General features: G+C 50.7%; 1 protein-coding gene across 1 annotated transcript in view; it reads left to right on the top strand.

The window, feature by feature from the left end:
- Nucleotides 1-25,973, top strand: part of LOC123353662 (adhesion G protein-coupled receptor E3-like) — a 31,069-nt gene extending 5,096 nt beyond the window's left edge. The window contains exons 4-17 of the mRNA XM_044994962.1: nucleotides 1,864-1,940; nucleotides 2,536-2,625; nucleotides 3,160-3,343; nucleotides 4,079-4,198; nucleotides 5,109-5,308; nucleotides 6,523-6,693; nucleotides 17,246-17,440; nucleotides 18,117-18,352; nucleotides 19,093-19,159; nucleotides 20,518-20,609; nucleotides 24,496-24,664; nucleotides 24,775-24,879; nucleotides 25,132-25,191; nucleotides 25,671-25,973. Of these exons, the coding sequence (XP_044850897.1) occupies nucleotides 1,864-1,940; nucleotides 2,536-2,625; nucleotides 3,160-3,343; nucleotides 4,079-4,198; nucleotides 5,109-5,308; nucleotides 6,523-6,693; nucleotides 17,246-17,440; nucleotides 18,117-18,352; nucleotides 19,093-19,159; nucleotides 20,518-20,609; nucleotides 24,496-24,664; nucleotides 24,775-24,879; nucleotides 25,132-25,191; nucleotides 25,671-25,673 (1,769 nt within the window). The 3' untranslated portion in view covers nucleotides 25,674-25,973. The remainder of the gene's footprint in view (nucleotides 1-1,863; nucleotides 1,941-2,535; nucleotides 2,626-3,159; nucleotides 3,344-4,078; nucleotides 4,199-5,108; nucleotides 5,309-6,522; nucleotides 6,694-17,245; nucleotides 17,441-18,116; nucleotides 18,353-19,092; nucleotides 19,160-20,517; nucleotides 20,610-24,495; nucleotides 24,665-24,774; nucleotides 24,880-25,131; nucleotides 25,192-25,670) is intronic.
- Nucleotides 25,974-26,813: the final 840 nt, after the last annotated feature.

The raw sequence follows: 26,813 nt of genomic DNA, 5'->3' as shown, positions 1-26,813 counted from the left end.
TTGATTTTGATGGGGCTCCATTGAGTTACACCAGCTGAGAATTTGGCCCAACATGCCATCCTAGGCCACCCCTAGCCACAGTTACTCAGGCTATGTCCATACTACAGAAGCTGCAGCAGCACAGCTACGGCGCTGCAGCTGTGCTTCTGTAGCACTGTAGTGTAGACACTTGGTACAGTGATGGAAGAGGTTTTTCTGTCACTGTAGTTAATCCACCCCACCAAGAGGTGGTTTCTAGGTTGAGGGAAGAATTCTTCTGTAAACCTAGTAGTGTCAACACTGGGCTTAGGACGCCTTAACTACGTCTCTCAGAGATGTGAATTTTTAACATGGCTAGATCTACCTAAGTTTTAGGCGTAGTCCAGGCCTAAGATTGTGCCTGTTTTGCTAGCTGCACCGAACTAGTTTCAGCCCAGCTCATGCAGTTAGACAGATGCTCGCCAGCTGTTCTGAATTGATTTAAGAACTGTTGCACTTTTCCTCCTACACTCGGTTGTAATGCCTGCTGGGTACCCAAGAGAGTTTTGTGCTTGTTTCTTACTCCTGTGCTTGCGGCGGGGGATAGAAAGGGTGGAGGAAAAGGTAGTTTTAAGCCACCTTTGTGCTTTATGCATTCTGGGACCATGCAGGGTTGCTGTAATTTACCCTCTGCTTCCCATGGCCCCTGAGAACCAGGAAGTAGCTGTAGCATGGCACATTCTGACCACACTTGATCTGCCTTGCACATGAAGCCAAAATCACGTAAAGGCCTTTATACCAGTTCCACTCTAGCGTTGAAGGGTCCCTCCACAGGGAACATGCTTAGGAACCTTTTACACCCACTTTAATCGCCTTTTCCAGGCCAGAGCAACATAAGGCTTTTAGTGTAACGGAGGCCTGCTCAACACCTGAAACTTCAGTCAACCATAAGCCAGCCTAAGCCGCAGTGTAGGCAACACTAGGTCAACAGACGAATTCTTCTCTTGTCCTAGCTACCACCTCTCAGAGGTGGATTTACTACAGCAAGGGAAGAACCCTTCCATCACTGTAGTCAGCGTCTACACTACAGTGGCACAGCTGCAGCTGCGCCACTTTAGCGTTTCTAGTGTAGACATACCTTGATGAGACTTAGGCCTTTTAGAAGTACAATAGCAGGGTTAGAACAGTTCTTGAGAAGGGAAACTTCTTGAGTACAGATGTAACAAGAGTCATCTTGGTTATCACCATGGATCAAACCCAAGACCTTTTTAACTGCATGACCCCCACTGTTTGAGCTGAGGGACGAGCTCCCATAGCTAGGAGCTGTAGCAGAACCAGACCTGTGGTGGACCAGCCCCTAGAGGACACATAACACACACTGATCAATGAGATACACAGACAAAGCTTAAGTGAGTATTAACCAGGTGATGTGTGGACACACACCAGGCTTTCAGGGCCAAATGTATTGCTAACTGATTACAGACTCAGTTGAAAGTTGTCAGATAGACAGGGCTTAAGGGATCAATGGCGTTAAAGGGAGAAAACACCTGCTGGGTTTCAGTAGATCATCAACTTTGTATTGTGGTAGGAAGAAAGGACGTCCCTTGTGGCTAAAATGCTAGGCTAGGACTCAAGTGATCAAGCTTCTATTCCCAGCTCTATCCTAGAGTCCCTTTGTGTGTGGCCTTAGGTGTGTCACTTAGGCCAAGATTTTCAAAATTGCCTTGTGATTTTGGTTGCCTAACCTGAGACCTTAAAGGGGGCTGATTGTCAGAGGGTGACTGCTCAGCATGTTTGAAAATCAGGGCCCTTTTAAGGGGTCTCAAATCATGAGACACTTTTGAAAACTTTAGCCCTGCAGATGTTGACCTGATGTAATTGTCCTGCTTCTCTTTCTGTTGCTAGATGTTACCTTTCAATGTCAGACTGAGACTCCACAGATAAAAGAGCAGTTGAAGAGGTGCAAAGATGTCTTTCTGCAGGTACATGGAAGGGGTTTATTTGGGTTTTTGAGGGTTTTCACAAAGAGCACACAGAAAACTTTGAGCCTTTGAGCCTGAGGATTCTCTGTCTATCCAGGGTTTACCATTGACTTCAGTGGGAGCAGAATCAGTCCAACACAAAGTGCTTTTGAAAACTCGACCGTATCATGGTGTATGACACCCCACTGTACATCAGAGTTCTGCAGTTAAGGCATCAGCCAGAGATACAGGAAGTCAGAGTCCGGTTCCCATCTCTGCCCCAGACTCACTGTGTGACTTTGGGCAATTTGCTCAGTCACTCTATGCATCAGTTCCCCATTTGTAGAAGGAGCAAAATAATCCTTACAAATCCCCATGAGGAAAGGAAGGAGAAATTCATTAATATGCATGAAAGCTTCAATACTATGTGAAATATCAGCGTGTCTGTGGGCTTCACCACACTTAGCCTTAACATGTCTTAATCTGTGGGCATTCCAGTGGGACGGCCAGCCAGTCATAGGTCAAAGCAAGATCACTCTGCAGAACCATTAACCTTAATTTTGGGTGGCGTTTCCATGCTTGCAGAAATAACCCATTTCCTCTGTTTGCTCTGCAGGGCAACAACAGTGAATTTTGCTCCTTTGTGAATTCAACCTTGGTGAATTTGGAGACCATGTGTGCAGGGGACAGAGCAGTATCGCTGAAGGTCAGAGGTTCTGCCCCTACGGGTGTGGGCGCTCTATGGGCAAATGCCCTGAGCACAGGAATAGCAGTCTCACTTTGGGGGGAACTGTAGCTGCTTTTCAGAACAGGGGTGTGTGCGCGCATGTGCATGCTCTCTAGCTGAAGTGGCAGGGGATCTGGGTTCTGTCCCTAATGGTCCTAGGAAGATCCAAATTGCTTCCGGGGGCAACACGGAGAGGACCTAGATGCTGGCTGATTTGCTGCAATGTTCTCTGCCACCTACACTGAAGGGGCCAGGGATGAGGAGTGAATGACACAGAGTGTTAGCCTGACCTTGGCTTCAGCTTACTGTGGAGTCTTGAGCAAGCCTCAGTAGACTCACCCGCTCTGTAAAGGGCTCCCTCTTCGAGAATGCTGCAGTCCTGCTGAGTGGGGAAGGTCACTATGAACCTGTATGTTCCTAAGAGGGTCATTGTTCCCCTGGGAGTGAAGAATGTGTCTCATGAACCACTGAAATCCTCCCTCCTTCTCAGGATGTTTTCTTTCACAATCCCAGGATGTTGCTCGTCCCTTTGGTTCCTTCCTGAATAGCTCCATCCTCAGTGCTGGTGGGAAGGAGAACGAGGGGGAGGTGGCCTCTGCCGTGACGTTCCTCCTGCAGAGTGTGGAACTAGCTGCATTGACAGCTGCTTTGAGGTCTCCGAAGAATACGTCCCAGACTGTGACAACAGAGTCTATGGGTGAGGAGGATGGAAGGCTCCCATATTGCTTTGTGGTGGCTGTGAGTTAGGGGGTTATACTGTTCTCAGTACAGAACACCACTGCATCCTCGCTGCCCCTCTCTCGGTTTTATAACCCAGCCCTGGGTGGCAGGTGAACGAGCCATTGAGAGGCTAGCCATCAGGAGAGAATAGCCCCCGGCCCCTCCTTCTCTGCCCATGGCCCCACCCCTCCTCTTTCACCCTGTCTCTTCCGCTGGAGCCCAGAGAAACCCATCCCTCCACCCTGCGCTACCCCAGCCCTGGAGTGCTAGGCGGGCAACACAGCAGAAGCGCCCCGAGCCCTGGAACACAGGTCAGCTGGATCATCCTCAAGCCAACCCCAGTGCTGGGTGGATGAGCAGGCGGTGTGATGCGGCCCCTTGTGAGCACCAGCCCCAGCCTGCCTGCCCCAGCTTCTCAGCCACGGAAAGGCGGGAAGGGAACTGGAAGCAGGCAGGAGGAGGCCTGGGGGCGGAGCATGGGTGGGGCCAAGCCAGGCTGTTTGGGGAGGCACAGTTGCCTTCTGCCTCTTGGCACAGTGGCATTTTCATGGGGACACAGTGATGATGGATCATAGGTCAGCCAGAGGGGCTCAGGGAAACACAGAGAAATGGAGGTGAGGAGAAAGGGGAGGGGCTGGTGGGATTCAGAGAGAGTGGAGCTCCAAACCTGCCTTGCCCTTGCAGCAAGAGGCTTTGCCATTTCCCTCCCCAGCTATCGAGACGCTCCATGTTGAGCTGGCTGCAGGTCCCTGTGATAAGGTCTTCACGCTGAGAGCTCAGGAGCAGGCAATGGACATTCACTGCGATACGGTCACCAGAGCAGCGACAGAAGGTACCATCCTGGTGCTTCCCAGGCACTCGCCCCTGCAGCTAGACACCAAACCCCAGCCCTAGTTCTCCCCTTCCCCTCGCCCCAGGCTGGTTCGCTCACCTCTGTTATCCTGACACTAGTGTGGACCTTGTTGGCTGAGCCAGTGTTTCTCAGGCCGTTGAGCTGTGTGGAGCCCTTCATTCCTGGTTGTCCCTCAGCATGAAAACCAAGGAATTGGGGGAGGGGCATGGAGAAGAGAGAAGCTTTGACAGGCATGTGAATTGGTCCAGAGAATGGAAAGATCAGAGATCCGTTGGCCCAACACATGACGTCCTGATGATGAGCCCAGCTAGGCCCCCGGTTGACGTACATGTCTTCCGGGAATGGAACCAGGATAATATTTAACAGTTTTACTCCAATTTGCAGGCCAGTATGACCTGACTGGGACTGGTTCTTAATTCTTTATCACCAGGGAAAACTCCTCACTAGCCAACCCCTCTGCCTCTCCTAACCAAGAAAAACTATGGCTTCACCTCGGTGTCTTTCACCTACGACTGTCTACCTAGCTGGATAATGTGCAGTGTGGGGATATGATTTCTAAAGAGCACTACCATACTGTGCATTAATTGGTCTGCATAGACCCTACTAGTGTGCACTAAAGGTTCCCTAGTGTGCTTTAATGTATGTTAGTGCACTTCAAGAATCACACTCGCATAGAGCACTCTGGATGTTTCCAGCACAGAAGGGCTTCTGTGGAAGAAGAGGGAGGAGGCAACATACTCCAGTGGTTAAAGCTCAAACTGCTAGCCAGGACTCCTGGGTTCTTTTCCCAGCTCTGCCCCAGACTCGCTGTGACCTTTGGCACCTGGCTTGCTCTTTCTTTGTCTCAGTGTCCCTGTCTCTATGATGAGGCATCATTTCATGTTTTCAGATTCCTGGGCTGTTGCTTTTATTTCTTACTCCACCCTGGGCTCCATCATTAACAAGAGATTTCTCAACGAGGGAGATCTAACGGCTGATGAGAAATTGAGGAATTTTCACCTGAATTCCAGGGTGGTGAGTGGGGCTGTTGGCAACGGGAGCCTCATGAACATCTCCAAACCTGTGAACTTCACCCTGCGCCATAGACAGGTGAGTGTCGATCCTTTTACTTTGCTCTGTGCCCGGGGCTCCATCTGGTCAGTTAAAAGGTGCGTCTCCTGCAGGGCATTTGAGTTCTGTTGCCTTTCTGGACTGAGAAACAGTTATCTGAGAAAGAGAGGGATCTTCTTCAGCCCTGACACGGGGGCTGTTTTGGTGGAGGACGTTACATAGGGTTCATACCAGGCCCGACTGGGTTATGACTCATCATGTAAAATGCTCTGGAGTAACAACTGTGCCTGGCTCATCCCTTAGAGCAGGAACAACTGGAAGGCAACTCCCTGTAGCAGTGGTTCCCAAACTTTTGAGGGTCGCGCCCCCCCTGCTTACCGCTATCCAGGCCCCTCCCTCTGAAATGCGGCTGGGAGCAGGGCCGCGGCTCAGGGGCAGGGGGAAATGACTGGGTTGGGGAGCAAGGCCAGAGCCATGGCTGGGGGCTGAGGCTGGGGGTGGGAGTGGAGAAGCAGCCGAGCTGCAGTGGGGGCCATCAGCCGAACTCATGGCCAGGTGTGGCTCTGCTCCCAGCTCTCCCCCCGCTACCCATCAGCTGGGCCCTGTGCCGGGAGTGGAGCCGCAAGGGGCTGGCGCTGGGAGTGGAGCCATGCTGAGGTTGGGGATGGTGCCAGGCCTGGGGCTGGAAGTAGGGGATGCGGCTACTGGTGGGACCAGAGCAGAGCTCAGAGTGGGTAGGGGCTGGGTGGTGCTCCCTCTCTGCCCCCCTTTGAGGCTGACCCAGGACTTGTTGTGTCCCTCAGAAGGTTCCTCTATGTCCCCCTAGGGTGGTGCACCCCACAGTTTGGGGACCTCTGCCCCATAGATAGCAGAGTTCAGGGAAACAGCATGAGATGGTGCCTTCTTTGATAAAGTGATGAACTCGCTAGAGTGCATGTGGGTATTTGTGGGTGGGTGTGTGAATGCCTTTTAATGGCTCAAATTGTGTGTCATAGACCCTACAGTGCTCAGAGTTAAGGGAATTACCACTTTAGCTCTGGGATCGGGGGCTTGTGCTATTGGAGCTGAAGGATCTCACTTGTATTTCCACTGCCAGTGGGAAGTCCCAAATGACTGTTACGTGCAGCACAATGAGAGCCATGAAGCCGTTGGTGATTTCAGGTTTATGATGATCTATTAGAGATGTGTGATAAAAAAAACAGCGTTCTCCCCAGGATCCAGTGAGGATGATGATGGGGTGTTTTTCTTTCCAGGCAAAGAAAGAGGAGGAAGAGACTCGCTGCGTTCACTGGAAATTCATCGCTGGGAAAGGCACCTGGGCTGAGGATGGCTGCACCATTCTCCACACGAACAGCACTCACACCATCTGCAGCTGTGACCATCTCTCCAGCTTCGCACTCCTTATGGGTCACACCGGAGTGGAGGTATCTCATTGTCAGACTCAGATCAAAGGGCTGAACTCTGAGCTCCTGATTTGAGCAAAATCAGTGGGAATTTTGCTGAATGAACGCTGAGTCGGAATGTCAGGGTATAATCTGTGGCCATACAGGATGGGTCAGGATCAAGGGGGCCGGGCTGGGGTTGTGATCTGAGGTGCCTAGAGTAGCCCACACTAACAATGCCAAGGTCAGGGCAGGCTGCAAAAAGGAGAGCAGATTCCCCCTGAACTGGTGGTTAACACTGTAGTTAGAATCACCAACCAGTCAGTCTGTGCCTTGGATCCCCCACACTGGTTATCGAGAAGCTGAAAAAAAGAACTCACACAGCCCCCTTGATTGCATTCCAGTCTCTGGCTCCCAATCAGCAGAGAGGTCCAGTAAAGTGAGAAGTTACTTAAAACTCTAGTCACTTAACAAAATGGTCTTCTGATTCCCAAAGGGGCAGCCACATTGCCAGGGCAATATTAGTTTGGATCTTACCCAAAATACACACTGCCAACCAGTCCTTTAGTACAGGGGATGGCAACCTGCGGCATGCGTGCCAAAGGCGGCACGCGAGCCAATTTTTACTGGCATGCTGCTGCCAGCCGGGATTCTGGCCGCTGGCCCCACTCAGCCCACTGCCGGCCTGGGTGAACGGAACCCCCGGCCAGGAGCAGTCTGAGCGGGGCCAGCGTCCAAGACCCCGGCTGGCAGGAGCCAGCGGCTGACCCGCTCAGCCCGCTGCCGGTCTGGGGTTCTGGCCGCCAGCTCCTTGCCAGCCGGGATCTCTGCCCCTGGCCCCGCTCAGCCTGCTGCCAGCCTGGGTGAACACAACCCCCTGCTGGCAGCGGGCTGAGCGGGGCCAGTGGCTGGGACCCCGGCTGCCAGGAGCCGGCAGAACCCTAGACCATCAGCGGTTGAGCCACTGCCGGTCTGGGGTTTTGTCCGCCACTCCGCTCAGCCTGCTGACAATCTGGGGTTCTGGCTGCCGGCCCCTTGCCAGCCGCGGTCTCGGACCCTGGTCCTGCTCAGCATGCTGCCGACCTGGGTGAATGGAACCCCCTGCCGGCAGTGGGCTGAGCAGGGCTGGTGGCCAGGACTCCGTCAGAACCCCAGACCGGCAGCGGGTGATCCGCTGCCAGTCTGGGGTCCTGTCCACCACCCCGCTCAGCCCACTGACTGTCTGGGGTTCGGGCCACAGGCCCCTTGCTAGCTGAGGTCTCGGCTCCCAGCCCTGCTCAGCCTGCTGCCAGCCTGAGATACTTCTAGACTTATAGAGAGAGACCCTCTAAAAATGTTAAAATGTATTACTGGCACACAAAACCTTAAATTAGACTGAATAAATGAAGATTTGGCATACCACTTCTGAAAGATTGCCGACCCCTGCTTTGTATCTAAAACTAAAGGTTGTATTATAAATGAAAAGAAAAGAAAGAGAAGAGAGCTGTTAAATGATCAAAGCAATCCGATACATATGGCTTCAAGGTCCATATATCAGGTTCTTAGCAGCCTTGGCGAGTTTGCTGGCTTGTAAAGTCCCTCTGGAACATACCTACAGCTTAGCTGTGTCTATCAGACCTTTGTTTAAAGCTTCAGTTTGTAGAGAAATTACTCCAGATGTGAGAAGCAGCATTGAAGGCAAAATGGAGGTGATGCAGCTGCCTTTTTATATCCTTTCCCATGTGGCTTGTACTTGCTCTGTCCCAAACACAAGCTCACAGCACATGGGCATAGTCCCTACATGTCCTGCTGACTCATAGGCATAGCCCCTGGCTTCTCTCAATGTGTTCATTGTAGAGTTCAGCATTTCTCAAATTTTAGTGACCTGAGGACCTCATTTTCAATGGTGGCTCCAGGAATCAGCGCTGTAAGTGGGTGCCTGGGGCGGCAAGCCGCAGGGAGCGGCTTGGTGGTCCCTGTGAGGGCGGCAGTCAGGCAGCCTTTGGCGGCACACCTGTGGGAGGTCCGCCAGTCCCGTGGATTCAGCGGCAATTCGGCGGTGGGTACCCCGAAGCAACGGGACCGGCGGACCTTCCGCAGGCACACCGCCGAAGGCAGCCCGCCTCCCATGCTTGGGGTGGCAAAAAAGCTAGAGCTGCCCCTGCTCATTTTAATTTAAAATTTTTCGCAGACCCCCAAGCCCCTGGCTCAGCCCTAGGCCCCACGCCCATTCCATCCATTTCCCCAAGACCCCTCCCCACCTTTTCCTGCCCCAGCTCCACCCCTGCTCCTCCTCTTCCCTGCCTCTCTCTTCCCCCTCCCCCGAGCACCTCCACCCCCTCCCTCTCCCAGCACTTCCTGCAAGCCGCCAAACAGCATGCAGAAGGCACTGGGAGGGAGGTGGAGGACTTGGCCAGCGGGGCCTGCAGACCCTGTGGAATGCCCTTGCAAACCCAGTTTGAGAAATGCTGGTATAGCTGATTACCCTTGATGGGCCATCAAACAGACTAGATAATGCTGATGCCAATCTGTCTGGGGGTGCCACCCAGAAACACTGCACAGATATATCACACATTTATAACTCACAATGCAAAGACGATGCATACATATAAACAAGATTATCATACTTAGCAAATCATAACTTTTCTACTGATACTGGGGCATATCTTGTAAGATTCATTGCAATTGTGTAATATTGGTATCCATAATATTATAAATGGTCACCCATATTCCATAGAATCATAGAACTGGAAGGGACCTTGAGAGGTCATTCAGTCCAGTGCCCTGCACTCATGGCAGGACTAAGTATTATCTAGACCATCCCTGACAGATGTTTGTCCAACCTGCTCTTAAAGTCGCCAATGATGGAGATTCCACAACCTCCCAAGGGAATTTATTCCAGAACTTAACCACTCTGACAGTTAGGAATTTTTTTCCTAATGTCCAACCTAAACTGCCCTTGCTGCAATTTAAGTCCATTGCTTCTTGTTCTATCCTCAGAGGTTAAGAAGAACAATTTTTCTCTCTCCTCCTTGTAACAACCTTTTATGTATTTGAGAACTGTTCTCATGTCCCCACTCAGTCTTCTCTTCTTCAGACTAAACAAACCCAATTTTTTTCAATCTTCTTTCATGTTTTCTAGACCTTTAATCATTTTTGTTGCTTTTCTCTGGACTTTCTCCTATTTGTCCACATCTTTCCTGAAATGTGGCTCCCAGAACTGGACACAATTTTCCAGTTGAGGCCTAATCAGCATGGAGTAGAGCGAAGAATTACTTCTCCTGTCTTGCTTACAATAATCCTACTAATACCAGAATGATGTTTGCTTTTTTTGCAACAGAGTTACACTGTTGGCTCAAATTTAGCTTGTGATCCACTCATAGCCGTCCTTAGGTATATGTAGCTGCGTAGGGCACCTGAAAATTTGGGGCACCACTGGGTCTCAGTGTCCGCCCCACCTCTTCCTATCCCTGTTCTTACTCTTCCTGCAGGCTCCCACAGCTAGCTGCTGCAGCCAGGTGACTCTCACTCTGGAGGGGATTTAGTAACTTAAAAGTGAAAGTAGCAAAGAATCCTGTGGCACCTTATAGACTAACAGACCTTTTGCAGCATGAGCTTTCGTGGGTGAATACCCACTTCTTCGGATGCATCGTATTCACCCACGAAAGCTCATGCTGCAAAATGTCTGTTAGTCTATAAGGTGCCACAGGATTCTTTGCTACTTCTACAGAACCAGACTAACACGGCTACCCCTCTGATACTTAAAAGTGAAAAAGTCTCCAGCCTGCCAGACATATTAGCACAACATTGAAACCGTTAAAGAGCCATTCAAGTGGTAATGAAGCCATTGAACAGGCATTTGCCAACCCCTAGGTTAGGTATATGCTATCAGGTTCTGAATTTACTGACAAAATCAGTTGTGCATTACTGTAATATTTACTCAGAATATGTCAGTCTACAGGACTGTAGTTTAAAATTTGCTTTAAAAATATTTCCTTAGCAGATTGCTGAAGATTATAAAATCACATCTCTAAAAAATCCTTGCATAGGTTTTTTGATCCACAATCTGAGGGTACGTCTACACTACGGGACTATTCCGAATTTGCATAAACCGGTTTTGTAAAACAGATTTTATAAAATCGAGTGTGCGCGGCCACACTAAACACATTAAATCGGTGGTGTGCGTCCATGGTCCGAGGCTAGCGTCGATTTCTGGAGCGTTGCACTGTGGGTAGCTATCCCGTAGCTATCCCATAGTTCCCGCAGCCTCCCCCGCCCCTTGGCATTTCCGGGTTGAGATCCCAGTGCCTGATGGGGCAAAAATCATTTTCGCGGGTGGTTCTGGGTACAGCCTCACCCCTCCCTCCCTCCCTGACAGCGGCAGACAACCGTTTCGCGCCTTTTTTGCTTGGTGAACCGTGCAGACGCCATAGCACAGCAAGCATGGACCCTGCTCAGCTCCATACCGCAATCGTGGATGTTTTAAACACCTCGCGCACTCTCGTGCAGTATATGCTGAACCAGGACCTTCGAACCGAGGCGAGTAAGAGGCGGATACGGCAGCGCGGCGATGACAGTGATGAGGACGTGGACACAGAATTATCTCAAACCGCGGGCCCCGGCGCTTTGGAGATCCTGATGGTAATGGGGCAGATTCTATCCATTGAACGCCGATTTTGGGCCCGGGAAACAAGCACTGACTGGTGGGACCGCATTGTGTTGCAGGTGTGGGACGATTCCCAGTGGCTGCGAAACTTTCGCATGCGTAAGGGCACTTTCATGGAACTTTGTGACTTGCTTGCCCCTGCCCTGAAACGCCATAATACCAAGATGAGAGCAGCCCTCACAGTAGAGAAGCGAGTGGCGATAGCCCTGTGGAAGCTTGCAACGCCAGACAGCTACCGGTCAGTCGGGAATCAATTTGGAGTTGGAAAATCTACTGTGGGGGCTGCTGTGATGCAAGTAGCCAAAGCAATCACTAAGCTGCTGCTACGAAAGGTTGTGACTCTGGGAAACGTGCAGGCCATAGTGGATGGCTTTGCTGCAATGGGATTCCCTAACTGTGGGGGGGCGATAGATGGAACCCATATCCCTATCTTGGCACCGCAGCACCAGGGCACCCAGTACGTAAACCGGAAGGGGTACTTTTCAATGGTGCTGCAAGCACTGGTGGATCACAAGGGACGTTTCACAAACATCCACGCGGGATGGCCAGGGAGGGTTCATGACGCTCGCGTATTCAGAAGCACTACTCTGTTTAAACGGCTGCAACAAGGGACTTACTTCCCAGACCAGAAAATAACAGTTGGGGATGTTGAAATGCCTGTCGTTATCCTGGGGGACCCAGCCTACCCCTTGATGCCATGGCTCATGAAGCCATACACAGGCAGCCTGGACAGTGGTCAGGATCTGTTCAATTACAGGCTGAGCAAGTGCAGAATGGTGGTGGAATGTGCATTTGGCCGTTTAAAGGCGCGCTGGCGCACATTACTGACTCGCTCAGACCTCAGCCAAACCAATGTCCCCTATGTTATTGCTGCTTGCTGTATTCTCCACAATCTCTGTGAGAGTAAGGGGGAGACCTTTATGGCGGGGTGGGAGGCTGAGGCAAATCACCTGGCCGCTGATTACGCGCAGCCAGACACCAGGGAGATTAGAAGAGCACACCAGGAAGCGGTGCGCATCAGAGAAGCTTTGAAAACGAGCTTCATCAATGGCCAGGGTACAGTGTGACTGCTGTGTTTGTTGATGAACACCCAACCCCCTTGATTGACTCAGTCCCTGTAAGAAACTCCCCCTCCCCCTTCGAGTACAGCTTACTTATGCAAATAAAGTCACTCATTTAAAAAGCATGAATTCTTTATTGATTCATTATAAAAAGAGGGAGAGAAGTAAGGGTGTGCTTTGGGAGGAGGAAAGGAGGGATGGAGAAGGCCATTAAAAAAATAAAATTCAGAGTAACGACATCCTTCTGGTTGGGCTGTCCACGGGGGTGGAGTGGGCGGGTGCACGGAGCCTCCCCCCACGCGTTCTTACACGTCTGGGTGAGGAGGCTAAGGAACATGGTGAGGGGGGAGGGTGGTTATACAGGGGCTGCAGCGGCACTCTGTGATCCTGCTGCCGTTCCTGAAGCTCCACAAGACGCCGGAGCATGTCAGTTTGATCACGCAGCAGCCCCAGAGTTGCATCCCGCCACCGCTGATCTTCCTGCCGCCACCGCTGATTTTCCTGCCGGTCTTCCTGCCGCCACCTCTCATCTCGGTTGTCCCTCCTGTCCTCACGTTCATCCCTCCTGTCCTCACGTTCACTGGCCTCTTTCCTGTAATTTGAAACCACGTCCTTCCACTCATTCAGATGAGCTCTTTCATTGCGTGTAACTTCCATAATATCCGAGAACATCTCATCTCGCGTCTTCTTTTTCCTCCGCCTTATCTGTGCTAGCCTTTGGGATGGAGGAGGGACGCTTGAAATATTTGCAGCTGCATGAGGGAGATAAATATTTAGAAAGATACATTTTACAGAACAATGGCTATACTCTTTCACAGTGAAAAGCACTATTCACCTTACATAGCACATGTGATTTCCCTACAAGGTCGCATTTTTCATCTTAATAGTGCCTGCTTGCAACTCTTGGGTTACAGATCTCAGACACAGGTCCAGGCATCAGGATTCAGCTTGCATGCGGCCATGGTAAGCCACTGTCTCAGTGATTTACCCCTCCCCCCCCAACGCATGGCTAATACCACGCTAGCTCCCTGCTAATCAACAACCTTCCCCCTCCCCCCCACCCACTGCTTGTCCGGTAGCTTGGGGAAGATCGCCTCGCCGGTGACCAAACAGAAAAGATCATCGGCATTTCACTCCTCCCCTCCCCCCGCTTCGCTACGTGCAGGAAAGTGTTTTTTTTAAGCTGCTGCATTCCACGAACCCAGTAGAAAAATGGCCACCCCCCCTTACTTAAATTCCTGATTTCTAACCAGGTTATCCTGAACGATATCACTTTGCTGAGGATAACAGAACAAGATAAAGAGCGCATGCTTCTTGAATGCCAGCAGTCACCGGGACCATACGCCGCTATGCTTTGCCACGCAATGATACCTGATTACTTGCTACATGCATGGCATGGTAAAGTGTCCTACCATGGTGGGCGGAACAAGGATGCTTTGCCCAGAAACCTTCTGCAAAGGCTTCTGGAGTACCTACAGGAGCGCTTCATCGAGATGTCCCTGGAGGATTTCCTCTCAATCCCCGGACATGTTAACAAACTTTTCTAAGTAACTATACTGTCTGCGAATGCGTCCCAAGTCCTCAGGGCAAATCAATCATTAAAAAAGGCTTGCTTAAAAAACACTGTTTGCTATTTGCAAAGGTACACTCACCAGAGCTCCCTTCCATGGCGTCATTCTCTGGAATAGTTGCTTGTGAGGGCTGGGAGCAGGGTAATTCCGTCAGGGTGATAAAAAGCTCCTGGCTGCTGGGGGTCACGGAGTGCTGTGTGCTCTCTGCGAGGTCTTCCTCCTCTTCTTCATCTTCATCTTCCCCGTCTGACATGGCAGAGATTACAACCCCCACCTCGGAATCCACGGTCAGGGGTGGGGTACTTGTGGCGCAGCCCCCTAAAATTGCATGCAGCTCAGCATAGAAGCGGCATGTTTTTCGACCTGCCCCGGACCTTCCGTTTGCTTCTTTGGTTTTCTGGTAGGCTTGTCTGAGCTCCTTAACTTTCACTCTGCACTGCACGGAGTCCCTGCTGTGGCCTTTATCCGTCATAGACTTAGAAATTCTTTCAAATACTTTTTCATTTCGTCTTTTGGAACGCAGTTCTGTTAGCACTGAATCCTCTCCCCATATAGCGATCAGATCCATTACCTCCCGAGCGGTCCATGCTGGGGCTCTTTTTCGATTCTCAGGAGACTGCATTGTTAACTGTGCTGATGAGCTGTGCGTGGTCACCTGTGATGATGAGCTCTCCACGCTGGGGAAGCAGGAAATGAATTTCAAAAGTTCGCGGGGCTTTTCCTGTCTACCTGGCCAGTGCATCCGAGTTGAGAATGCTGTCCAGAGCGGTCAGTGGTGCACTGTGGGATAGCTCCCGGAGGCCAATACCGTCGATTGCGGCCACACTAACCCTATTCCGATATGTTAATACCGATATTAGCGCTACTCCTCTCGTCGGGCAGGAGTACAGAAACCGATTTAAAGAGCCATTAAAATCGATATAAGGTGCCTCCTAGTGTGGACGGTTGTGGCGTTAAATCGGTTTTAGGCTCCTAAAACCGATTTAAACGCCTAGTGTAGACCAGGCCTGAGTATTCATCTTTAGCTCTAAATGCTTGGATCTACAGACATAGAGTTTAAATAAATCCTTCAAAAGACCACTCTTATCTACAATACACATTTTAATTTGAATTACTATAATACAAAAAACTTGCTTCCAAAGTCTTCCTGTCCTTTCTGTCCATCCCTTTCTTCCTTCACCTCCTCCCCCACTGAAGAGAGGCTAGCCCTTAAAGGGACAACACCCCTTTCCTTCCAGATAGCTGGACAAATGAGTTTCACTTTCTTTACTTCTTACGATTTGATGAACTAGTTTTAAGGGAACCCTCCAGCAAAATCAGTACCTTAGTAAGATATAAAATCCTTTGTTATGCCTAAAATCTTTGGAAACATATTTTTTAAAGTTGATGAAATTTCACAAACATGTCTGTTGTTATGTAGATCACACAAAGTAAATTAGTGTTCCCTTTTTCTAAAAGCAATGAACATTGTTATGAACACACTAAACCTCTGTGACTGATTCATTTAAAATAATGTCTTTGTTTCAGTGAGTTAAATATGTAGTAATCTGGAAGGGTTACTTTATGAAGGCTTAAGAGTACATTTAAAATATAAAATCAGCTTAGAAATACTGATTAAGAAAATGTAAAACAAAGAAGAGCTGCATCACGTATTCCATAATATTTAATGTTGTATTCAGCAGGACAGCTGATGCCCTTACTATAAAGTTTTTGCAAATAAATCTCTGACAAACTTCAGGGTATATCAAAATACCTGTGACTGACATTTTTTATTCCTAAATTTAGTGCTTTTAATTAGGTACCTTCTGCATGTCTTCACCTTCTGGCATGCAGTGGAAAACATGCTCCATTTTCTTTTGACCCCCCCCCTACTCTTCTGCAATTTCTTTCTAATGTCATTTGCTTCATTTGGGTTCAGGGATTTGGCTGGAAGGAGGTGAGCAGGGATGGGGAGGGAAGAGAGGAGGAAGAGAGTGGGGAGGGGTGGTGCCTGGCCAGAGTGGGGGCGGGGCCTGGGGCAGAGCAGGGATGGAGTACGGGCGGGGCCACAGGCAGAAGAGGTGGGCTGGGGAGCTGGCCTCCCCAAGCAGCAGCTTCATCCAACGTCCAAGACAGCAGGTAGGCTCCCACATACTCTGCACATACTGCAGTGTCCTTAGGTAGGGGCCATATTTACAGAGCTGAATGCGCTGGTGCCATGCTGTGGCAGGTTCGGTCACAGAGACCCCCTTGGGATTGTCATCTGAATTGCTGAGATTACCTCTGAGACCATTTTCCCTGCCAGCTTGGGACTGCAGAACCCTGCCTTGTTGAGTCAGACATGCTAACCAGCTGCAACACAGACTCAGGGTCTGAACCACACCCCCAAAGCTGCAGGCTTTAACTGAAAACCACTCAGCAGGTCACCTATTTCCAGCACCCAGTTCCCAATGGGATCCAAATCCCAAATAAATCCGTTTTACTCTGTATAAAGCTTATACAGGGTAAACTCATAAATTGTCCGCCCTCTATAACACTGATAGAGAGGTATGCACAGCTGTTCGCTCCCCCAGGTATGAATCACTTACTGTGAGTTTAGCAATAAACAAAAGTGATTTTATTAAGTATAAAAAGTAGGATTGAAGTGGTTCCAAGTCATAACAGACAGAACAAAGTAAGTTACCAAGCAAATTAAAACAAAACATGTAAATCTAAGCCTAGTACAGTAAGAAACTGTTTACAGGTAAAATCTCACCCTCAGAGATGTTCCAATAAGCTTCTTTCACAAGACTAGACTCCTTCCTAGTCTGGGGCCAGTCCTTTCCCCTGGTTAGTTCCAGCAGGCATCTTAGGTGAAAAGCTGACTGAGACCCCCCCCCTTGTTCTGCTCCACCTCCCTTAGCTTTGGCACAAGGCGGGAATCCTTTATCTCTCTGTGTCCCCACCCCTTCTTCTAAATGAGAAAGTACCAGATTTAAGATGGATTCCAGTATCATGTGACATGGTCACATGTCCTGTGTAGACTAGCCCTGACTAAAGTCAATATATACCACATCTACCGCTTCTCTCCACATCCACAAGGCTTGTTACCCTGTCAAAGAAACCTATTAGGCTGGCTTGGCACGATTTGTTCTTGACAAATCCATGCTGACTGTTATTTATCACCTATTATCTTGTAGGTGTTTGTAAATTGGTTGCTTAATTATGTGCTCCATTATCTTTCCCGGGACAGAAGTTAAGATGACTGGTCTGTAATTCCCCAGGGTGTCCTTACTTCCCTTTATTTACTATATAGTGTCCCAGGGCTTACTGGTGAGTCTCCCTTTGCTGTGTTATAGGAGAGTTACACACTGACCATCGTCACCCACGTGGGACTGACCCTCTCCCTGCTGTGCCTCCTGCTCGCCATCCTCACCTTCCTCCTGTGCCGCTCCATCCGCAACGTCAGCACCTCCCTCCACCTGCAGCTCTGCCTCTGCCTCTTCCTGGCCCACCTGCTCTTCCTCACCGCAGTGACCCGCACTGGCATTCGGGTCTGTTATCCACTTTTATTCTTGGTTGAAAATTGAGCCGTGTCCAGATCCTCTGTCAGCATTTCTACAGCTCCCATCACCCCAGCACCTTTTTATACCCTCAGCTGGACGGTAACATTTATTCCATGCTCTTTAGTCCTGCAGAAATAATTATTTACTCCCCTCCAAAAGAAATCTCTATGGGTGAAACCAGTCCTTCCCTTTTCCTTGTGGGCTCCTCCCTTTATCATTCAGACAAAGGAACCCCAATTTCCAGGGTCACAGTCCCCTGCCTGTCCTCTCTGCCCCTACACAGATGGGCAGATGCAAGACACCTATACCATGAAGCAGATATAGAGAAGAGAACCTACACCCTCCAGGTCTCTCCCTATTATGAGGACTGGGAACTTTTTTATATCCCTGTTTCCTTTCCTAGGATTCCTTACAGTATCCAACTCTTTTCTGAGTGGAGATCAGGACCGAGCTGGACTCTGAATGATTGAAAAGGACAGCCAACTTGCCCTTAGACAAGCCCCTGTAGACTGAAGAATGCATTGTCTCTGGGAGAGCGTCATAACTAGAGAGATGTTTTAATAAAAAGTCCTATGTGATCCTCACAAAAGTCGCCCCACCTCCAAATTCAGTAATTCCCTTCCCGGAAGCAGTGTCCCAGAGCTCTGTCTCATCCTGTCCTCAGGTGGTCTGTGCTGTTACTGCTGGCTTCCTACACTACCTCTTCCTGGCCTGCTTCAGCTGGATGTTCCTGGAGGGGCTGCACCTCTTCCTCACTGTCAGGAACCTGAAGGTCGTGAATTACACCAGCGCCAGCCAGTTCAAGAAGAGATTCATGTACCTGTTCGGCTATGGATTCCCAGCCCTGGTGGTGGCTATTTCTGCAGCCATGAATCCTGAAGGCTACGGAACTTCCAAACAGTACGTGCAGCGCCCATCCCGAAGGGGAGCTGGGATGTGGCTTCCATGTGCTTGTCCGGCTCACCCCAGGTCTGACTTGAACCTAGATTTCCCGGTTCACCCTGCCTGGGAGCTGAATGTCCACCTGGAATCTTTCCCATCCCCAATGACACTAAGCTGCCCCAAGTGGTGTAGTTGAGTTGCCCCCATCAGACATCTACACTCCTCACCCCACTGATAATGCGGAAGAACAAGCCAGAAAGATCCCAGCTTGACTCCCAGCTCCCAGGCTGGGTTTGTGGGGCTGGTAGGTAGGAAATGAATGCACCTTTGTACTGTGTGCAAATCCCTGAGCATCCCCTCTCTAAAGTGAGCGACTGCACTAAAACAGGGTGTGGCGTGTTCTAGACACCCCAGGTGAGATCCTCAGCTGGTGTAAATCAGGGCAGCTCCACTTCCTTCAGTGCAGCTAGGCAAATGTCCATCCACTGCATGTCTGGCCCTCCATCAATACTGCGCCCATCCACCAGAAAGGGTCATTTGAGGATGTGGAAGAGGAAGTGGTGGCTGGAAGCAGGAGATGCTGAGGTACATGGGAAGGGCTGTTTGCTGCCCACAAGAGAGTCGGCCAAGTCACAGGCAGGCTGAGATCCATCTCATCTTGAGAGCGAGCTGCCCTGTGACACCCCCTCTCTCCCCCTGGGGCTGAAAAAGGGCAGTAATCCCATTAAAGTCACTTTCTTCTTCCTCCCTGCCTGTAGCTGCTGGCTCACCCTGGAGAGAGGCTTTCGTTGGAGCTTTCTGGGACCAGTCGGTGTCATAATCCTGGTGGGTACCTCACAGAACCACAGCGCCCCATTCTCCTCTCACCTCTGGAACCCTGTGGACTCCAGTGGAGCCAAGAGAAGAATATCTCCCAGAGAATTTAAGATGAAAGACTCCTATAAAATCCGACTTCATCCACCCTTCTTTGGCCAGTGCAGGATTTCCCCCTCACACAACAGCCTACATTCTATGGAGTCAGTCAGGGTGAATGGGTCAGGCACTGGGTTGTGAGTCAGGAGACCTGACACTGCCACTGGCCGGCTGTGTTAACTTGGGAAGTAGCTTCTCCTCATTGTACCTCTGTTTCTCCTCCCACCTTTTGTCTGTCTTGCCCATAGGCACTGAAAAAAAAAGTAGTGGATGCTCAGCACTCACTGGCAGCCACCTCCCCTACTCATGCCCCTGTGCCTCCCGTCCACTGGCAGCTGCGCCGATCAACTCCTCCCACTCCATCCCAGTGCCTTCTGCTTGCCGCAGTCAGCTGTTCTGTGGTGTGCAGGAGGTGCTGGAGGGGAGAGGGTGGATCTGGGTGGGAAGAGTTGGTGCGGCGGTGTGAAGAGATGGTGGCTTGGAGACGGTGTGAGGGCGGGGCTTAGGGCAGAGTGGGGGGTTGAGCAGCCTGGGGGAAGCCGGCGCCTGTGGTCTTGCAAACAAATGCTCCAGGACAGGAGCTGCCCCTTTCTAGGTGTGAGTACAGAATTCAGTGCAGTCTCAATTGGAGCCTCTAGGTGCTACCATAATATGATTAATTATAATATGTCATTATTCATGCAATGCTGCCATGGAAGCAAGTGGGACCTCTGCCGGAATGAGGATAGTTTTGTCCCTTGCCTTGTCCAACCTGACTGGTAACTAACCCAAGTGATGGGGGAAGGGAAGGTGGCTGCAGTGTCAGGAGTTTGAGGATGGAAGGGTACATGTGTTGCCAGAGATAAAGGTAGCAAATGTCCTTGCAGATTCCTGCCCATCTCAGGCAGCAGGTTAAGAATTAATTTCAGCCTCAGAATTGAAGGGAACACTCTAGAGACAGGATCTAGAAGCTTTGGGCCAAATCACACGGCTCGAAATCTGGAATAACTGCAGACCCCACTGGAATCAGTGGAGTCCCTCCAGATTCAGATAAGAGCAGAATGTGGCCCTCTGGCTGTATGATCAAATGTGATGCATTGCAGCCCTGCCTATGACAACAGTTCCCTGCACGGCCTGGGACCAGGATCTGGCAGGGAATGGTCTATGACCCACTTGACAAGCAATCACTGGTGTGCAGCCATCTGATCCCATAGGATTGTTCCGTGCCTCAGCCAGAGAGACTGGCCTTGGCTAACATGTTTTACAAGGAATATTTCATGCTGTTTCCACAGATAAATTTAACATTTTTTCTTGTAACCCTCTGGATTCTGAGAGACAAACTCTCCTCCCTTAATGAAGATGTGTCCACTCTCAAAGACACCAGGTAGGACAGCACTACATCTAGTAGAACAGGGGTGGGCAAACTTTTTGTCCTGAGGGCCCCATCCGGGTGTGGAAATTGCATGTAGGGCCATGAATGTAGGGCTGGGGCAGGGGGTTGGGGTACGGGATGTGGGAGGGTGTGTGGTGTGTAGGAAGGAGCTCAGGGCAGGGGGTTGGGGTGCAGGAGGGAGTGCAGGGTGTGGGAGGTGGCTCAGGCAGGGGTGCAGGGAAGGGTGCATAGTGCAGGAGAAGGATTCCTGTGGGATTCTGCACAGATTACTGCTACCATACAGCTGAGCACATGCCACTATAGGGTTTCCAGGTTATCTTGGTGACCTTCTGCTTGATGAGAAAGTAACAGTCTCACTGTCCTAGGAGCTGATAAACCCTAACTCGCATTAGGAATCCCTTACACATGAGTCCTAAAGTTGTCCATGGGACCATCTGCCAAAATAAGGATAATTTGCATGAATAAGGGTATGCTGTATTGGATCTTAAATTAGACACAGCACATCCAGGGTGGCAATTGAAAGGTCAGGTTAGGCAAGAGGAAAGGTCTACGGCAGTAAAGGACCATTCTGGGACAAACTTTTCTGCCATGTGCATCATGTTGGTCCCTGGATGGATATCGAGATGACAGTTGCAGTCTGTTCCAAAGCCCGTTGAGGTAATGGTACAAAAAAAGCTGCTAGATCAGTGACGCTCTTGCAGTAAGTCCTGCGGCACAATTCAGAGTGTGACATGTAAATTGTCTTGTAACGGGTTGGGACTCACCACCTGGCGCCTCCCGCTGGTGACTCCGGGAATTAGCTCTGTCTGGCGGCGCGCCCCCTCCTGGTGGTGTCCCATCCGTCTTTCCGCCCTCCGTCGGCGACTCTGGGCCCGCGTTGCTCCCTGCTCAGCAGCGTCCTCTTTCGAGGCCACTGCCCTCCGGCAGTGCCCTTTAGTCCATCTGCACCCTCTTCCAGGGGTGGGTGATCGGCAGTTCTACACCCCAGCCACCATGTCCAACCACCCTCTGAGTCTAATCCCTCTTGTCAGGGATCTGGCGTAGTATAATGGCCGCCCCCTACAGCCAATGGCTGGGTGTACTGCAAGGGGGGGGACCCAGGCCCGCCCTCTACTCTGGGTTCCGGCCCAGGGACCCTCTGGCGGCAGCCTCGCTGCCCTCCTTCTCTCCCCTCATCTGTCTGCTTCCCTGGGCCGCTTCCCCTACGGCCCCTTGCACCCACTAGGCCCTTCCCTTCAGGGCCTGCAGCCTGGCAGGCTACGGACTAGAGGTCCGTAGCCTCCCTGAGCCTGGCCAGCACTGCACTGTCCGCAGTGCTTGTCTTCCACCTTTGGGGACTGACTTTCCCTTCTCAAAGGCCTGGGACAGACTGCCTGTTCCCTTCCTGGGAAGTCTTCTTATAGGGCTGAGCCTGGCCCTGATTGGCTGTCTCCAAACTGGGCCCTGATTGGCTCCCAATAAGCCCTTCTTTGATTGGCTCCCTGTCTGCGCAGGCACCCTGGCCTGCCGCAGCCCACTTTCTCAGGGAGTGGGGCAGTCCACCCCACTACACACCCTCCCCCTTAAGAACCCTCTTGGGGGGGAATTCCCTATAGACCCTGTGCTCCTCGCAACTCCTAGCTCAGCCCTTGTGTGGGTTCCCTGGTTAAAGTGGGGCCTCTCTGCCCTAGCCCCCTTCTCTCTGGGGGCCTCAGCCTGCACTACCCATTCCTGGCCGCTAGTCCCAGACTGAGCCTTTTTCTCAGGCACTCCCCCTCTCTGCATCAGGGAGCAATGCCTCTTTATGTGGCCCTTGCTGTGGCAGTGGAAGCACCCTCAGCGCCTTCTCCCTTCCATAGACCTATCACAGCCTGTTTGGGCCCTAGCCCTTCCCTTTGGGCTGGCCCAGGCCTTGGGAGCCCTATAATGGCACACTCTCTTTAGGTGTCCCTGCTCCCCACAAGCCCAACAAGCTGGGGGGCCCCCTGTTACTCTCACAGAGGGTGCCTTTGCTGGGTGGGGCCTCTCTGCCCCCTCCCAGTAGGGACACTCCCTTCTCCAGTGTCCCCATTGCCCACAGGTGAAACAGTCTTTAGTCCCTGGCACTGGCCTCCAGCCCAAGGTGCCTGGCTCCTGTTGAGGTCCATGTGCCCTCCCCTGCAGCAGCTGAAGCAGCCCTGCTTGCTGCTCGGCGAGCCGGGCCACATAGGTTCTCCAATAATAGTCTCTCATCTTGTCCACCATTTTATCTCTCAGTCCTTCTTAGTCTTGCAATGTGGCACAAACTGCCTAGTCTCTCTTCAGGTTCTCAAGTCTCTCCTCCAGGCAATAGTCCACGGTCCTTGCCCTGCCCCTTGTATCAGGGATGGACAGCTATGCCTGCATTCTCCACCACGTTGTAACGAGTCGGGACTCAACACCTGGCGCCTCCCGCTGGTGACTCCGGGAATTAGCTCTGTCCAGCGGCGCACCCCCTCCTGGTGGTGTCCCGTCCGTCTTTCCACCCTCCGTTGGTGTCTCTGGGCCCGTGTTGCTCCCTGCTCGGCGGCGTCCTCTTTCGACGACACTGCGGCTGTGCCCCTTAGTCCATCCGCACCCCCTTCCGGGGGTCGGTGATCAGCAGTCCTACACTCCAGCCACCATGTCCAACTGCCCTCTGTGTCCAATCCCTCTTGTCAGGGATCTGGCGTAGTATAATGGCCACCCCCTATGGCCAATGGCTGGGTATACTGCAAGGGGTGAAGGGGGGGACCCAGGCCCGCCCTCTACTCTGGCTCCCGGCCCAGGGACCCTCTGGCAGCAGCCTCGCTGTCCTCCTTCTCTCCCCTCGTCTGTCTACTTCCCTGGGCCGCTTCCCCTACGGCCCCTTGCACCCGCTAGGCCCTTCCTTTCAGGGCCCGCAGGCGGCAGGCTATGGGCTAGAGCTCCCTAGCCTCCCGGAACCTGGCCAGCACTGCGCTGTCCACAGTACTGGTCTCCCACCTTTGACCTTCCCCTCTCAAAGACCTGGGACAGACTGCCTGCTCCCTTCCTGGGCAGCCTTCTTATAGGGCTGAGCCTGGCCCTGATTGGCTATCTCCAAACTGGGCCCTGATTGGCTCCCAATAAGCCCTTCTTTGATTGGCTCCCTGTCTGCGGAGGCGCCCTGGCCTGCCGCAGCCCACACTCTCAGGGAGTGGGGCAGTCTGCCCCACTACCGGTCTTTAAAGCAGCTCATTATGAAATCTGTTTGTTGGGGAGGAACAAGATCAGGGCTGCCAGCTGGGAGTGCTGGATGGAGACATGAGAGGGGGAAAAGATTTTGGAACCAGATCAGAATGTTGAGGCTTCAGAAAGCCATGGTGTTACTTACTGCAAGTGCCTAGTGCTGTGTAAGGAGAAATGCAAGTCTGTGCTGATATTCAGAGCTGGGCCATGTTCTACTTAGGGAGGAAACTCATCTCTTTTCCCTGGGGCTGTGGATACTGTTGAGGTAAAGTGCCATCCATTGAGGAGGAAGGCAAGTGTGGCTCACTATTGCTCTTTAGCAACCCCTCTGTCTATTTATGGAACAAGATAGATGGGTTCCCAAGAGCCCAATATCCTGTTCCCACTTGATTGTCACATTGCAAGGGCCTGATGTGAAGGGATTAGAAACAAAACCGTAATGAGAGGTTGAACCATTTGCTTTGGAAGAGCCACCTGCAGGAGGGGAAGGTGTGTGGGGGGAAGATGGTTGAGCACAATATTGTATTTCAGATTCATAGGCGTAAATTGCCATTGTGTTCGTCTTGACAGTAACCCTAAGACACAGTAAAGCGGGTGCCAGCTGTTTCGCCCCACACTGCCCAGAGCCCCCTGACTCAGTCACTCACCATCGGGTCATTATAACAGGATCTTTCCATCTGCCTTTATCCAGGCTAATGACTTTTAAAGCTATCGCCCAACTATTCATTCTGGGCTGCACATGGAGTCTTGGTCTCTTCCAAGTCGGCTCAGCGAAAATGGTCATGGCATATTTATTCACCATTGTCAACAGCCTGCAGGGAGTCTTCATCTTCCTGGTGCACTGTCTCCTCAATCGCCAGGTAATGCCCGTGGCACGTCATCAGCCACCCAGTGACTTCACGGGCCTAGCATTGGCCTGTCCTGAGGGTGTTAGTTACATTATGTAGTGACCATGTCCCTTATTCTCCAGGTGAGAGAGGCGTACAGGAGATGGATTAAAGGCACAAGAAAACCCAGCCCCACAACTCAAATGTTAAGTAGGTCCAGGTCCACTGTCACTACCAGCTCCAAGATGGTAAGAGATCCTCTATTCTGTTCCAATACCAGCTCCAAAAGTCGCATCTATCTGGGTCTGTTGTAGCACCTGAGGTGCCTTGTCCCCTGAGTGACACATGCTTGTTTTAATCCATCTGAGAATGGCATTGGGAGTCTTAGTGAGATTCAATTTCATTCAAATCAAGGGGGAATCCCAGGTCTCCTAGAACCCAGCACAGAACTCCTCCTTTCTTGCGCACCTCCACCTTCCCTTCCCTTTGCTTCTTTGCAGGCTCCATGCATCACTCGCTCTGGAATGGGCTGGGAAGGTGTTGGCTTTGACAAAATTCAGGTAATTATCCAATTGCGGAAGCTTGCAAATCAAATCCTGGGTGGAGAATCTTGTCAGGGCCATCCCCAATGAAGAGTTAGTACTGCATGGAATTTCCTCTGACTCCGTTACCTCTATTGGGAAAGGATCCAGAAGCTTTGTCTGGAGGGAAAAGTGGAGTCTTATGTCTGGAAAAACCTCCCTGCTCCAGTCCCAGCATGAGAGGCCACAACCTTTGCCTGGAAGTGGACATTTCTGGTTTATTTAGAGCAGCCTATATTGACTGCTACTTTATGGATCACCTGTGCATGGGTGGGGGAAGGGAGTGGGCTTTGTCTATGCTTGTTATTTTCCTGCACGTGATGTCACTTTAGTGGAGGGTGGCTGCATTTTGCAGACTCTGCACTATTCCTGAATGAGGACCCAGTCCTGATCCCATTGACGTTGAGTGGAGTTTTCCCTTGGGATTGGCACTCAATATATATTTGTTTTGCTGACAGTGAATTGCAGAGAGCCCTCCACTTCATCCCTGTGAAACAGTCACCTCTCCAACCAACGATGTTTATCATACAGCCGGCTTTGCTGTGCCAGTGGGGCAGGTGCTTCAGCTGCCATTCTTCATCACAACTACATACAAAACCTGGAAGGGGAAGCGGGATTCGACCAAATCCTCTCTCTGATCCAAATCCACAACTCCTACTGAATTCAAAGGCCACCCTACAGTTGTATCTGGGTGTCTCTCCCAGATTTAAAAGGCCAGATCCCAGGTCAGAGAGCAGTTTTTTCCTGGGGAAAACACACCATGGGGGGGGTGATTTGCAGAGCCATCGCGTGTTATGTATGTGATCTAGCTCTGCTGTTTCACTGAAATGTGTAAATAATAAAATAACCTGCTTATGGACCTTGGTTGCTTCTTTGATTTGAGGGTTTGCTATCACGTTCTGTGTATCCTGGAAACCTAGGGCCCAATTCTAAAGCCTCTTTATGCCAATCTGGCAGTGTAAAGGGGCTTTAAAGTTGGCAGAAATGGCCCTGTGATTAGTCCTCCTTTTCCTGATGCATACTTTCCTCATTCACACAAACAGATTGAGAATACAAACAGTAGTATTTTATATTGAGCAAAAAGGCATTGCAAATTAAGCCTTGCTAAATTTTACAATTAATAACCAAGACAATTTACATTGAGACCCAGGCCTTCAGTGTTTCTCTGATTTACTTAACATAGACACAATAGAGAATCCTGTCTCTTACTAACTAAATCTTAAAGTTAGAGAGGGCTCAATTTGTAATGCATATGGGAAAATAGAATCTTATAGTCCCAGAGGGTTATTTCTTTCTGCTATTCAAAAAGAGTGGCTAACAGGATGAAATCAAATCATACATTAATTCTTATGGGACATTATAAAATTCTACTCCTACGTATCCCCCTTTTGACACTACGATTATTAATCACCAGTGTCACTTCTTATTTAGTCCACGTAATAGAAAATACTGGAAGGTGATTTGGGCCTGTGGCTCTAGCTTTGCATACATTTGTTTTATCCAACAGCACATTCCAAACATTTCAATTAAACACATACAATTTAAAACCAAAACCAATTAGGAGTAGTATCATTAGTATGCCAGTAGTTGTGGGAGACCAT

Source organism: Mauremys mutica, chromosome 20, assembly GCF_020497125.1.
Source record: "Mauremys mutica isolate MM-2020 ecotype Southern chromosome 20, ASM2049712v1, whole genome shotgun sequence".
NCBI classification, from domain to species: domain Eukaryota; kingdom Metazoa; phylum Chordata; order Testudines; family Geoemydidae; genus Mauremys; species Mauremys mutica.
Note: the sequence above shows the minus strand (reverse complement) of the source record. Positions and strands in the feature narration are given on the sequence as shown.